The 15,495-nt window shown below is 47.2% G+C and overlaps 2 protein-coding genes across 3 annotated transcripts in view; one reads left to right on the top strand and one right to left on the bottom strand.

Annotated features, from left to right (window-relative positions):
• The window catches only part of smyd5 (SMYD family member 5), a 34,767-nt gene extending 32,900 nt beyond the window's left edge, over positions 1-1,867 (top strand). For both annotated transcript variants that reach the window (XM_060828086.1, XM_060828091.1), the window contains exon 13: positions 1,562-1,867. In XM_060828086.1, the coding sequence (XP_060684069.1) occupies positions 1,562-1,700 (139 nt within the window). In that variant the 3' untranslated portion in view covers positions 1,701-1,867. The remainder of the gene's footprint in view (positions 1-1,561) is intronic.
• A 3,093-nt stretch (positions 1,868-4,960) lies between these two features.
• LOC132820826 (protease-associated domain-containing protein 1-like) lies at positions 4,961-15,495 on the bottom strand. The gene is made up of 5 exons (XM_060833164.1): positions 15,293-15,495; positions 13,605-13,743; positions 12,371-12,480; positions 7,050-7,217; positions 4,961-5,081 (listed from the first exon to the last, which is right to left on the bottom strand). The coding sequence occupies exons 1-5, from the start codon at positions 15,493-15,495 to the stop codon at positions 4,961-4,963; spliced, it is 741 nt and encodes a 246-aa protein (XP_060689147.1).

Raw genomic sequence — 15,495 nt, 5'->3', positions numbered from 1 at the left:
AGTTTAAACTAGGGAGGCTATGCTGCAGCTGTATAGGGTGCTGCTGGTGAGGCCACACCTGGAGTATTCTGTGCAGTATTGGTCTCCTTACTTGAGAAAGGATGTACTGACACGAGAGGGGGTGCAGAAGAGGTTCACTAGATTGATTCTAGAATTAAGAGGAATGGCTTATGAGGAGAGATTGAGTAGACTGGGACTATACCCACTGGAATTTAGAAGAATGAGGGGAGAGTTTTATAGGAACCTATAAAATTATGACGGGAATAGATAAGATAGAAGCAGGGAGGTTATTTCCACTGGTGGGTGAAATCAGAACAAGGAGGCATTGCCTCAAAATAAGGAGGAGCAGATTTAGGACGGAGCTGAGGAGGAACTTCTTCACCCAAAGAGTTATGAATCTGTGGAATTCCCTGCCCAGTGAAGCAGTTGGGGCTACCTCGTTCAATGTTGTTAAAGTAAACAGATTTTTGAACAGTAAAGGAATTAAGGGTTATGGTGAGAGGGCGGGGAAGTGGAGCTGAGGCCGTGAGAAGATCAGCCATGATCTTATTAAATGGTGGATCACGCTCGAGGGGCCAAATGGCCGACTCCTGCCCCTGGTTCATGTGTTCTTGTGTTGCCAAGACTGGACACAATACCAGAGTTGAGGATCTGACCAGAGCGTCAGAAACATTCTGCTCCCAGAGCAGGCACAGCATGGATTAGATACACTGTCAAGGGAGTTTAATTCTATCCAACCCTATGCTGTCCCTGTCCTGGGAGTGTTTGATGGGGGACGGTGTTGAGGGAGCTTTCCTCTGTATCTAACCCCATGCTGTCCCCGTCCTGGGAGTGTTTGATGGGGACAGTGTAGAGGGAGCTTTCCTCTGTATCTAACCCCATGCTGTCCCTGTGCTGGGAGTGTTTGATGAGGACAGTGTAGAGGGAGCTTCACTCTGTATCTAACCCAATGCTGTCCCTGTCCTGGGAACGTTTGATGGGGGACGGTGTTGAGGGAGCTTTCCTCTGTATCTAACCCCATGCTGTCCCCGTCCTGGGAGTGTTTGATGGGGACAGTGTAGAGGGAGCTTTCCTCTGTATCTAACCCCATGCTGTCCCTGTGCTGGGAGTGTTTGATGAGGACAGTGTAGAGGGAGCTTCACTCTGTATCTAACCCAATGCTGTCCCTGTCCTGGGAACGTTTGATGGGGGACGTGTGGAGGGAGCTGTACGCTGTATGTACCCCAATGCTGTACATGACCTGGGAGTGTTTGATGGGGGACGTGTGGAGGGAGCTGTACACTGTATGTAACCCGGTGCTGTACATGACCTGGGAGTGTTTGATGGGGGACGTGTAGAGGGAGCTGTACACTGTATGTAACCCGGTGCTGTACATGACCTGGGAGTGTTTCATGGGGACAGTGTAGAGGGAGCTTTGCTCTGTATCTAACCGTGTGCTGTCCCTGTCCTGGGAGTGTTTGATGGGGGACGTGTGGAGGGAGCTGTACGCTGTATGTAACCCAGCGCTGTACATGACCTGGGAGAGTTTAGGTTATATCTGAAATCTGTTTTATTTTTGAAGGGAGAATTATCTGTTCGTCTGCTCCTGTCCCAAATGTGTGGCTCAGGCCGCTGACCCTGACCTGACCTCAGACGAAGAAGAGGAGATTGAAGCTGATGCTGAGAGTGCTGAGCTGGAGGATGAGATGACCGATGTGTAAGGCAGTGACTGGGCACAGGGTTCCACAGAAACACGGCTATGCCAGAGGCCCTTTTCCAACAATGCAATAACCACCGCTAGACATCATTATCACACACACATATACACACACACACACACACACACACACACACACACACACACACACACACACACACACACAGGAAATACAAATCTGTACAAGCACTGGGCAGGCTGGTTCCTCAATCACACCAGTTGCTTCATGTGAGTGAGGAAGATAGTTACTGTTTTGGGGAGGGGGTTGTTGTTCAAGGGGGAAGTCTCCTGTTCCCCATGAGCACTGCCTTCCATTACCTTCTCCTCCTGCAGAATTGTCACCTTCTGAATTGTCGCCTTCTTGCCCCCCCCCTCCACCAGGCGTGCTGGTGGGAGTAATCAGAATCTGTGCCATAGACACCCCTGTGACAGCAGCCCTGTGATGTACAGTGACGGACTGGGCTTGGAGGGGGGGGGGTAGGTGGCAATGGGGTGGGGAGGGGCAGCGAGGAACAGCCAGAGACTGATGTTTGAGTTTCAATCACTGTTGAGTGATCCCTCTTGCCAAGTGGGTCTACACAGCCTGAAGCATTGCATTCCCCTCAATGCTGCTTCCCCTCCCCCAGTGGGATAGCCCTCCCGTCAGTGCCCTGTCTTGGTAGATGCTGGATGAGATTACAAAGAGGTGGCCAGTAGATCCCTGAGCCTATTCCCCAGCCCAGCCAGCACCTCCATGAAGGTGAAAGCAAGGCTTCAGGCTGGAGAGCTTGGAGGGCAGGTTACACTTGTATTAAATTCTGGTGTAACATGCACTCTCTCCAGCTGCAAGAGAATTATTTTAAATGGATCTAAAGTGCTGAGAGACAACAGCTGGTTACAGTGTGCTGTGTGAGAATGTGGTTTCTGATGTTTGCATTTTGTTGCTGTCTATGTGGGGGTTCCTGTCTCAGTGTGGGTCTGTGTGTGGGGGTTCCTGTCTTGGTGTGGGACTGTATGTGTGTGGGTTCCTGTCTTGGTGTGGGTGGGGGCGGGGGGGGGAGATGGGCAGGGGCTGAGTAGTTCTCTGGGTGGGTGTGGGTGTGTGTGTACGTCTTTCTCAATGTGGATTGTCTGTGTGGGATTGTCTGTGTATAAACACACACACACACATCTCTTGCTGTGAGATGTTTGTCTCTTTCTGTGCATCTGTTCCACTATCTGCCTTGGGGATAAGGTAGCAGTCTCTAGTGCCTGGGTCTTTTTAACTCCACACGAGTGAGTGAGACTGTCTGTCTGCCAATCTATTGCTGGGCCTACAGTAACCTGTGAGCTGCTCCTCAGTGGCCCAGAGTCCTGACATGTTCCTATTCACGGCCTACCTGTCTGTCTGTGTGTATGTCTCTCTCTCTCTGTCCTCCCTGCATAGTGACAGGACACAGTGGAGTCAGACATTGTATGTGGGCAGTTCATTGATGTGATTCCTTTATGTAGGCCATTGCAGCAAAAGGCTGTTTGGCCCATCTGGTCCTTCCTGCTGTTCATGGTCCTCACCAGCCTTTTCCCAATTCTCTGTCTCGCTTCATTGGTGATTCCCCTGAGTTGCATCGTTAGTCTCTTCCAGGGAGGGTAGGAGTGAACAAGGAATGTCCAGTTTCACGTCATTCATCTACCGTGGAGTAGGGCAACAGCTCTCGTTGCTTTCCAGTAACCCTGGGAGCAGGATCAGGGGGAACTTGGAGGCTGCTAAGGGAGGGTAAGAGGTGCTGAACTGTTCTTATCCTGATCACAGTCCTGCTGATCCCAGTAAAGAGGGTGGCTGTGGGTGGGGGGGGGGGGGGTAGTTGGTGGATAAGGGCCATAATTGGAAAGGCCATCAGTGACATGAGGTGGGAGTAGGGGGGGTCACTGTACTGAGGCTGGTGTATCCCAGGTCCCAATGTGAACTTTGTGAGGTTGGGGGTGGGGTGGGGGGGGGCGGAATGGGGAGTGGTAAAGAGATGATTTTGGTGAGATTTTGCATATAATCTAGAAAGATTCTATATCAATACTTAGCTTTAGGGTAGAGCAGTCAGGCTCCACTTGGGTCAGCAGTGTAGCAGCTTCCCATTTAATCATCACAGATTCTCCCAGCACTGAGGTGTGACCAATCTGCATGTACTCAATAAAATGATGGAAAACAGCAAATGGAGTCTGGTTCTTTTTATTGTTTCACGGGAGGTGGACATCACTGTCTAACTCTAATCACTGGGCTATTTCAGAGGAAGTTTAAGAGTCAAACTCATTGCTCTGGGTGTGGAGTCGCGTGTAGGCCAAACCAGGTAAGGATGGCAGATTTCTTTCCCTGGTATCATTATACCAGATGGATATTTAACCACTGGACAAGCTTGAACTCAAGTTTTTATTGAATTTAGATTTCACAATCTGATCTTGCAGGATTTTAATCCATATCATGAGAGCATTAATTAGCTCAGGATATTTACATTCCTGACAAAGGGCTTTTGCCCGAAATGTCAACTCGTCTACTCCTCGGCTGCTGCCACTGTGCTTTTCTAGTGCCACACTTCTTGACTCGACCTGGATTATCAGTCCGGTAACATTACTCTGTGTGCGCTTGTGGGGAGGGTTTCCTTTGCGGCAAGTAGTAAATTGGTAATGGATTATTATCCAGATGTTTAATTCACCCTCAGGGTCATGTTGTCCTTTACAGTTGGGACAGGGTGGGGTGTGAGCTGCTATTTTGAAACACTGCTGGGTTGATAGAAGTGGAGTGTTATCAATCAGAGGCTGGTGATGCTTCAACTGTGGTGTGGCTCCGAGTGTCAGCAAAGACTGGGGAGGGACAGCAGACTTCCAGCCCTGAACGGATTGACTTGTTCCACTCAAACTTCCAGCAAAGCCCTCCCCACAAAACCAAGCTTGGCAGGCAGATGAATTGTAACACCTCTGAACTGGCATGGGTTTATGCTCGGCCAGTCAGCCAGGGGTCCCTGTGGCAGCAAAATGAGTATCAGGACAGAGACTGGGTGATGTCCCCGGAAGGAATCACTGTACGAGAAGATCCTGTGACTACTGCAGGAATGCGAAACGTAGGCATGAAAATGGACAAGTATGTGGCAGCATGTTTCCAGCCTAGTCCATAACTACAGGAAAGATGGAAACAAACAGCGAGAGGTAGAAAGTTAACAGCAGATTAATTTATTAAATAAAGTTGAGAAGACATCACAAAGTATGATCAAGAGAGATTAGTGCAAACGGACTGGCTGAGAGTCCGAGGGCTGGCTGCTGTCACCAGAGGGTCCATGGTGGCTGTTTGAGCTGAAATGTTGGGATCCCACTCACATTGACTGGGATGGAGATGACAGCCCACGGGAGACCATGCAGCTCCAAAGATCGCCTGATCATGTACCTGCCAACAGTGGGGAAAGCAAACACTGTCAAATAATAGCATGATACCTGCCCAACAGGCCATTTGACCCATCATGTCTGTGCTGTCTGTTTGGTTTGGTCCCACTCCTCTGCTCTCTGTCCCCCGTGGCCCCTTCAGGAATTTATCCAGCTCTCTTGTGATTGTTATGTTTGGATCTGTTTCTATCAGCTTTTCGGGCAGTACATTCTACATCACAACTGTGTAATAAGAATGTTTCTGCAACTGCCTTTTTCTTGGCTCGCTCCCAGGAGCTCTCCAAGTTTATTTCCCTCAATTGCCTCCCAATTTGCTCTATGAAACCATTTGCTGTCTCTACTCCCTGTGCATGGGCAGCAAGTTCCAGGCTATTACCCCTCGCTGTGTGAAGACATTCCTTCCCATCTGCCTCTGCACCTCTTACCCAAAGCATCAATATTTCTATCCCCTCATCCTTGTCCAATCAGAGCAGCATCTTTATTTTTGTTGCAGAGAGACAAAGCCTCATACTGCAGATGTGGATGTTTTTGCTGCATCAGCATGTTCAGAAATGTTATTAAACACGTCCGAAACAGATAGGACTTGAACCCAGGTTCCAAGTACAGAGTTATAAAAACTATTGCTATGTCGCAATATCCCCCCTTTCTCTTTCTCTTGAGGTCTGCCCTAATGTTACACACCTCAATCAAATCTCCCCTCGATCTCCATGTTCTAAGGAAAGCAACCCCAATCTTTCTAACATGGGAAAGGCTTGAGAAATGTGAAGCACAAAGGGACTTTGGAGTCCTCGTTCAGGATTCCCTTAAAGTTAACAAGAAGGTTCAGTTGGCAATTAGGAAGGAAAATGTAATCTTAACATTCGTTTTGAGAAGGCTGGAATACAAGAGCAGGGCTGTACACAGCTCTGGTCAGACCGCATTTTAGATTAGATTACTTACAGTGCAGAAACAGGCCCTTCGGCCCAACCAGTCCACACCGACCCGCAACCCACCCTTACATTTACCCCTTACCTAACACTAAGGCAATTTAGCATGGCCAATTCACCTGACCTGCACATCTTTGTGACAGTGGGAGGAAACCAGAGGAAACCCACGCAGACACAGGGAGAACGTGCAAACTCCACACAGTCAGTCGCCTGAGGCAGGAATTGAACCTGGGTCTCTGGAGCTGTGAGGCAGCAGTGCTAACCACTGTGCCACCATTGGAATATTGTGAACAGTTTTGGGCCCCGTATCTAAGTAAGGATGTGCTGGTGTTGGAGGGTGGTCCAGAGAAGGTTCACTAGAATTATCCCAGGGATGAAGGGCTTGTCATACGAGGAGCAGTTGTCATATGATCTCTGGGTCTGTACTCAATGGAGTTTCGAAGGAAGAGAGAGATTTTGATTGAAACTTAGAGAAAATCGAGAGGCCTGGATAGAGTGGACATGGAGAATATGTTTCCATTGTAGAAGCCGAGAGCATCAACTCAGAGTGAAGGGACAACCCTTTATAGCTGAGATGAGGAGGAATTTCTTGAGCCACAGGGTGGTGATTCTGTGGAATTGCCATAGAGGGCTGTAGAGGCCAAGTCATTGAGTGTATTTAAGAAGAGCTAGACAGATTCCTGATTACTAAGGGGATCAAGGGTTATGGGGAGAAGACAGAATGAGAATGATTTTGAGAAACAGATCGGCCATGATTGAATGGCAGACCAGACTCAGTGGGCTGACTGGCCTAATCCTGCTCTTCTATCTTATCTTTTCAACCTCAGACCTAAAACTCCCCAATCTTGGTATCCCCACACCTTCTCACATCTTTCCTAAAGCATGGCGATCAGAACTGAATGCAATATTCCAGTTGTGCACCTCTGTTAGACTCTGCAGCCCCGATTTACTGGTCCAATTTCAGTTGATTTTTCTCTGCCCTGGCTGACCCAATCGAAGTGCAGATGTTGTCCAAGGAAGCGCTGACGGGAAATACCCAAACTCACCCATCCTTCCCGAGGAGGAACAGTGCTGGGATGTCACTGTCCCTGGTCGTACCATCCTGCACCATCTCAATATAGGAGTTGTCGTTGTCATACATGTTGTCCGAGATGATCACTGCTCTGCCACCGTGCTCCTGGATAACGCGAGCTTTTGACAAGAATGAACAGGCCCTGTGGGACACGGAGAGAGAGAGACAGACAGACTTGTTGCATCCATTGCTCCCCCTCCCACTGCGGGCACACATTTCCCTGTCACGTTTCACTGTTTCAGGCAAGGGAACAATTTTCGGAACACATTCCCATAACTGTACAGGGCCGAGTGCTGGAAAATTTGTTTTTCTCTTTTATTCATTCACAGGATGGGTATTGCTGGCTAGGGCAGCATTTATTGCCAAGAGGACAGTTAAGAGTCAACCATTTTACTGTGGGTCTGGAGTCACATATCAGCCAGACCAGGTAATGATGGCTGTTTCCTTTCCTAAAGGACATTAGTGAAACAGATGGGTTTTTCTGACAATCGGCAATGGATTCCTGGTCATCATTAGACTTTTAATTCCAGATGTCTTTGAATTCAAATTCCACCAGCTGCCATGACGGCATTCGAACCTATGTCCCCAAAACATTATCTAGGTTAGAAGTTCAGTGATGATACCACTTGGCCATTACCTCCCCTGATGGGATTATAGACTCCCTGCAGCGTGGAAGCAGGCCATTTGACCCATTGAGTTCACACTGAATCTCCAAACAGAATCCTACCCAGACCCAGCACCTAGCCCATCCTTGCATTTCCCATGGCTAATCCACCTGGCCTGCACTTCACTGGGCACAATGGGTTGTTCAGCATAGCCAATCCAGGCTAACCTGCACATCTTTGCACTGTTGAAGGAAACCAGAGCACCCAGAGGAAACTCACACAGACACTGGGATTGTTAGCAGTTTGTTGTTGACCAGCACAGACTTGATGGGCTGAAAGACCTTTGTCTGTGCTATAGACTTCTATCAACATATGAGGGGAGCTAGACCGCTCCTCTGGGATTGGCCTTTGACTATTGTAACTAACGATAGCAGCACTGACTGCACAGTGGTTGGGGTCTGGTTTCCCTGTCAAAGAAAGAACATTATGTTATGTCACACATACACCGCATTAATCCACCCAGACATGGGAAGGAGCCAGTGGTATCAAAGCAGAATCTCAGGGATGCTCAGAAAGACACAGCAAAACCACAATCTTTCACACAAACCATCTTGCAGGTTACACTGAGTACTGAATAGCAAGGGATTTGAAAACTGTCCAGTCAACACAACCAGTCTAGTCAATGATATTTTCAACCTCAGCCACTTTTCTCTAGGTGAGTACTTGGATCCCAGGAACACGAGTGAGCAGTAAATCTGATAGAAAAATTGAAACTTTTTAATTAACGTGGAGATTCGATTCACTGGGAAATGTCATCACAGATAAAGAGTGAAATGCAACAGCCGATCTGTGCACAGCAAAGTCCCAGATAAAGCACCAATCTTTTTTTCCAATGTCTTATGTTAAGCTTTAGTTTTCTTTCAAGGCATGTGAGGTGTCACTGACGAAGTCTATATCTATTGCTCATTCCTAATTGTCTTTCAACTGATTGGCTCACTCGGTCACTTCACCAGGCAAAAATAAGCTTGGCTACAATTGTACAGAGCTCTGCTGGGATATCGTTTGTAAGGACTGCATTCAGTTCCAGTTAGATCAGTCAGGAAATGCAGTCTGAGCCTTGGAGAGGGTGCACTACAGATTCACCTGAGAGCTGTGAGGCTTGAACGGGTCAATGATGGGGTCAGATTGCATGAACGAGTCTTTTTCTTCCAGTTTAGAAGATTAAGTGAATGGCTCTTTGGATGTCATGGGAGTGTCCGTACCCCTTAGACCAGGAGCTTGAATTCAAATTCCACCTGCTCCAGAGATGTGTCATATCATAGTTGAGCAAGTTGTTTAAAAATATCTTGAAGATGGTTACAAGAGTTGAAAGCTGAGGTAAAGGAGTAATTACTGGAAGTGGGGAAGCTCATGTTTAGTCATTTGTTTCAGCGGTGGTCAAGTAAAACACAATGAATCAACATCAATCAATCGACCAAACACAGGCAAATGGGGCTGGATTAATTGTCCATCCTGACTAGTTTTCACAAGTTGGACTGAAGGACCTGTTACCATGCTGTGAACCTCCATGACTGACTAAATGCAACGCTATTCCCTTTAATTACAATCCATGTAGGATCCACTCTTTGATGATGAAGCACACTGCTGTCCTTTATGGGTTAACTCCACAGCATGCACAGCTCACCAATCAAAACATCAGTGACACTCGAAAGAGCTCTTTCTGATGCAGTGGTAGCGTCACTACCACTTTCGGGGCAGCACTGCAGCTCAGTGGTTAGCACTGCTGCCTCACAGTGCCAGGGAGCCAGGTTCAATTCCTGCCTCATGCAACTGTCTGTGTAGAGTTTGCACATTCTCCCCGTCTCTGCGTGGGTTTCCTCCCACAGTCCAAAAATGTGCTGGCTAGGTGAATTGGCCATGCTAAATTGCCTGTAGTTTTAGGTGCATTAGTCGGGGGTGAACGTAGAGGAATGTGTCTGGGTGGGTTGCTCTTCAGAGGGTCGGTGTGGACTTGTTGGGCCGAAGAGCCTGTTTCCAAACTGTAGGGAATCTAAAACAATCTAATAAATAATCTACGTGTAGATCAGAAGGCCCAGGTTCAATACAATTAGTGTGTAATAATACCTCTGAACATGCTGACCGGGAAATATCTAAGTGAAGTTCCAGCACTATTACAATCCTTAACAATTATATTAGAAGGTATCGGTGACTCAGAGAAAAGTCACAGTGTAGAATCACAGCTGGAAAAGATCAGGCCTTCAGCTGGTGTCCTACATTTGTCGAGCCCTTTACCTGGTTATGCTTTCAAAGGAAACAGTCACTTCCTTTGAGATTCCATTCTGTTTTCCTGGTTTAAAATTAAATTCTAAGATGGATTTGTCCTTACCACCCTTCTTAAACAGTGGCACCATGTTAGCCAACCTCCAGTCTTCCGGCACCTCACCTGTGACTATCAATGATACTACTATCTCAGCAAGAGGCCCAGCAATCACTTCTCTAGCTTCCCACAGAGTTCTAGGGTACACCTGATCAGGTCCTGGGGATTTATCCATCTTTATGCGTTCCAAGACATCCAGCACTTCCTCCTCTGTAATATGGACATTTTGCAAAGTGTCACCATCTATTTCCCTGCAGTCTACATCTTCCATATCCTTTTCCACAGTAAATACTGATGCAAAATACTCGTTTAGTATCTCCCCCATTTTCTGCGGCTCCACACAAAGGCCACCTTGCTGATCTTTGAGGGGCTCTATTCTCTCCCTAGTTACCCTTTTGTCCTTAATGTATTTGTAAAAACTCTTTGATTTTCCTTAATTCTATTTGCCAAAGCTATCTCATGCCCCTTTTTTGCCCTCCGTACTTCCCTCTTAAGTATACTCCTACTGCCTTTATACTCTTCTAAGGATTCACTCGATCTATCCTGTCTATACCTGACATATGCTTCCTTCTTTTTCTGAACCAAGCCCTCAATTTGTTTAGTCATCCAGCATTCCCTATACCTACCAGCCTTCCCTTTCACCCTGACAGGAATATACTTTCTCTGGATTCTCGTTATCTCATTTCTGAAGGCTTCCCATTTTCCAGCCGTCCCTTTACCTGCGAACATCTGCCCCCAATCAGCTTTTGAAAGTTCTTGCCTAATACCGTCAAAATTAGCCTTCCTCCAATTTAGAACTTCAACTTTTACATCTGGTCTATCCTTTTCCATCATTATTATAAGTCTAATGGAATTAGGTCGCTGGCATACACATATGGAAGGACACCACTTCGACTGAGACAACACATCCATCTTGGGACACACGCGAGAATTCCTAGAAGCACGATATTGCAACCAAAACTCTATCAACAAACACATCGAGTCCGTCCCCATTTACCAGCCCCTTGAGAAAAAGAACAGGAAATGACATCACCACATGACGTGACATCACCACATGAAACAAGATCACCAACCCAAAGAAGCCCAAACATAGTACATAGAAACATAGAAAAATACAGCACAGTACAGGCCCTTCGGCCCTCAATGTTGCACCGATCCAAGCCCACCTAACCTACACTAGCCAACTATCCTCCATATGTCTATCCAATGCCCGTTTAAATGCCCAAAAAGAGGGAGAGTCCACCACTGCTACTGGCAGGGCATTCCATGAACTCATGAGCTCGCTGAGTAAAGAATCTACCCCTAACATCTGTCCTATACCTACCACCCCTTAATGTAAAGCTATGCCCCCTCGTAATAGCTGACTCCATACGTGGAAAAAGGTTCTCATGTTCAACCCTATCTAAACCCCAATCATCTTGTGCACCTCTATCAAGTCACCCCTAAACCTTCTTTTCTCCAATGAAAACAGCCCCAAGTGCCTCAGCCTTTCCTCATACAATCTTCCTATCATACCAGGCAACATCCTGGTAAACCTCCTCTGCACCCATTCCAGTGCCTCCACATCCTTCCGATAGTATGGCGACCAAAACTGCACACAATACTCCAGATGCGGCCGCACCAGAGTCTTATACAACTGCAACATGACCTCAGGACTCCGAAACTCAATTCCTCTCCCAATAAAAGCCAGTAAATGGAAATCAGGAATCATGTACAGTGATTCGCCTGGAGGCCCACTGAAGATGTTACCTAGTAGGATGATGAAATGTCTGGAAATGAACCTTCCTGCTCAGAATGGAATGGAGTTTTTACAGGAAGCAGGGTGTGAGGATGTACAGTCAAAGTAACTGTGGGTGTCAGTGGGATTATCTATAATCACTATAAATACCGGAAGAAACATCACAGCAGCGCTTCACAGGAGGCTCCAATAGCACTGATGATGTTCCCTAGCCAGGGAACGAAACGTTTGCAGCAAAAACTTCCAGCTCGGCGAACAGAACCACAACAACGGACACCCGAGCTACAAATCTTCAACCAGACTTTAAATAACATGCACATCTTTGGTCTGTAGGAACAAACAGGAGAACTTGGACAAAACCCATGCGGAAACAGGGAGATTGTGCAACTCCACACAGATCTACTTAAAAGAATAGACTCAAGGGGAAAAATGGCCTTCCCTTGTCTCTAACAGAGATGACTATGAAGCATTTCGTATACTGGCATCTCCAAATCATTTGGATAACCGAGCTTTCTGAAAGGTGCCAGTTGAATGCAAATGTGGCTGTAGAGCAGTGTTGAGCTGCTGAAACTTACCCTCTCTCCACCAAGGCAATCTGATCCTGAATGAAGGCGCCATTGTTTAAATCACTGCAGGCGTGGGGTGGCTCAGCAGGAACCAGATAGATCTGCTCATACCTCGTGTGCTGCATGAAGAAAGAAAGAGCCCAGTCAACATTGCAAACAAGTCAAGGTGTATTCTTGCTTTGAATCTGGGCACCACCAGGAGAATCAGAATTGGATACCCATCCATTATTGACCGACTTGTCTGCAGTGGCTTGATACAACTGGACAGGTTCAGACATTTTCAGAAAGTCAGTGGTCTACAGTCATATATAGGGCAGACCAGGGTAAGGAAGGCAGATTTCCCACATTAAGCAGCATCTGTGAGCTCCAATTGGTTACAACCAATGATACTCCTGTAGTCACCATGGCTGAAATTAAATCTAAATAATCAGGAACTGAGTTTCAATTCCACTAGGGACCATGGAGGGGGGAGATTTGATCCCATGTCCCCACACTATCTGCCAGTGCAATTGGATGTTCAGCGATGTTATCACTGCAACGCTGTGGCCCATTCTTCCTTAAATAAGGTGATCAATACAGTACACAATACACCGGATGGGGTCTCACTAATGTCCTGTATAACTGAAGCATAACCTCCCTACACTTGTATTCAATTGTATGCCTTCTTCCACACCATGTCTACTGTACTGACACCTTCAGGGATCTATGAAATTGTACACCAAGGGTTCCTTAAAATTGTTTCTTCTATGTCCAATGAAAGTTGGTCTCCTTTTCATTGGAGAAAAGGAGGAGAGGGGACCTAATTGAGGTACACAAGGTAATGAGAGGCATAGATAGAGTCGATAGCCAGAGACTATTTCCCAGGGCAAAAATGACTAACACGAGGGGTCATAGTTTTAAGCTGGTTGGAGGAAAGTATAGAGGGGATGTCAGAGGTGGTTTCTTTACACAGAGAGTTGTGAGAGCATGGAATGCGTTGCCAGCAGCAATTGTGGAGGCAGGGTCATTGGGGACATTTAAGAGACTCCTGGACATGCATACGGTCACAGAAATTGAGGGTGCATGAGGATCAGTGGTCGGCACAACATCATGGGCTGAAGGGCCTGTTCTGCGCTGTACTGTTCTATGTTCTATGTCAGACTGACGAGAAAGCAGCACTATCCTTGTGGTGTTTGGTCCTCTGTCCAAGTTCACTGAATGTTGGAGGACTGCAGCAGATATTGTAAAGTGAAGTGGTACTTACAAAAATACCTCCAAAGTCCTTGGCCAAATTAGTCTGAAAGATGTAGCGTATGTCTCCAGGGCTCAGCACTTGGAAATATAAATATTCGTTGACCCCTAGACCTGAATGAAACACAGAAAACAGTATAAATCTCGACAATCTATCAACAGACTATTCTAGTTTAATGAATTGGGTTTGGGGCAGCAGGTACATGTTTACAGTTCTAAGAACCCCCTTCACCCCCCCCCCCCCCACCCACTCACTTTCCCCCAACCATGACCTTAACCCATGACTTCAGTAAATCTCTGGCCTCACTCACAGGTTAAGACCATCTCCTTGTATCATTCTCAAGCCACATTCTCTTGCTAAACACCAACTGAACCTTCTTCTGTACACACTGGAAAAGAAAATCTCCCCAATTCAGAGGATCCATTCAATCATCCACATCCAGATATCATTAGAGAGCCATTCAGTTTGAACCACACAGAAAGAGGCCCTTCAGCCCATCATATCTGCAGCAATCATTAAGCATCTATCTATTCTAACAGCTGGAACATTTCTGAGGAAGGGTCATTGGACCCGAAACATTCACTCTGCTTTCTCTCCACAGATGCTATCAAGACTTGATAAGCTTTTCCAGCAATTTCTGGTTTTGTTTTCGAACCCTCACTTCACTTGCATAAAACCTGATTATAATTTACTAAATCTGTGGAATGGTTATCAAACTCCAATATGATTCTGACTTTCCTTCTACATGACCCGCTGAGGAGTTAGCATTTTCTGTTTTGGTTGAACTGAACTTTAACTGAATTGCAGCTGTGCCCGGTCATCCTGCAGTCCGCCTGGCAGGAATGATAGAATGATGACAGGCACAGGTGAGGTAATTCAGCCAGCTCAGTTTATGGAGTGGATGCTGCCAGAGGAGATTATCGAGTCATAGAGATGTACAGCATGGGAACAAACCCCTCAGTCCAACTAGTCCATGCCAACCAGATATCCTAACCTAATCTCATCCCACTTGCCAGCACTCGGCTCACATCCCTCAAAACCCTTACTATTCAGATACCTATCAGATGCCTTTTGAAGATTGTAATTGTACCATCCTCCACCACTTCCTCTGGCAGTTCATTCCATACAAGTACCACTATCTGCATGAAAAAGTTGCCCCTTAGGTCCCTTTCCAATTTTTCTCTCTCACCTTAAAACCTATGCCCTCTAGTTTTGAACTCCCCCACCCCACAGAAACAACTTTATCTATACTCTTTGGGTCAACTCAGTGATCCAGGGGGTTTCCAAGTAGAGACACATTGAACCCTGTTCTCGGATGTAATGATTGCTAGCATCTACACACCCCCTTTCCCTCCCTGCTCCCTGCTCCCGCCCTGTCAAGCCTCCCTCCATCCTTCTGTCAACCTCCCCCTTCCCTGTCAACCTCTCCCCCTCCCTGTCAACCTCTCTCTCCCTCTCCACCTGTCTCTCTATCAACCTCTCCCTCACCCTGACAACCTACCTCTCCCCTCCTCTCAACCTCTTCCTCCCTTTCTCTGTCAACCTCCACCCCTCCTCCCTATCAGCCTCCATCTCCCTCCCTGTCAACCTTCCCGTCCCTCTCCCTCCCTCCCAGTCACTCTCCTCCGTCTCCCTGTCGACCTCGGGGCTTTGGAAACCGCGGTAATCCGGAGCGAGAAGGGGTCTCAGTGCCGGCCCACCCGCCCAGGCCAGGGCAATGCAATGCGCGGTGTCGGTGCATTGACTGACCTGCATTGAGCAGCGCCTGGTGGAGCAGGAGGAGAGTCTGGAAGCAACTGTACACCAGCGGCACCCACGGCCGCATCCTCCTGCAGCCGCTGTCAATCTGAGCACCGTCTCCCGGGCAACCAGCATTATCCACGGGGTACCAGTACACAGCCAT

Source organism: Hemiscyllium ocellatum, chromosome 1, assembly GCF_020745735.1.
Source record: "Hemiscyllium ocellatum isolate sHemOce1 chromosome 1, sHemOce1.pat.X.cur, whole genome shotgun sequence".
Taxonomy (NCBI): domain Eukaryota; kingdom Metazoa; phylum Chordata; class Chondrichthyes; order Orectolobiformes; family Hemiscylliidae; genus Hemiscyllium; species Hemiscyllium ocellatum.
Note: the sequence above shows the minus strand (reverse complement) of the source record. Positions and strands in the feature narration are given on the sequence as shown.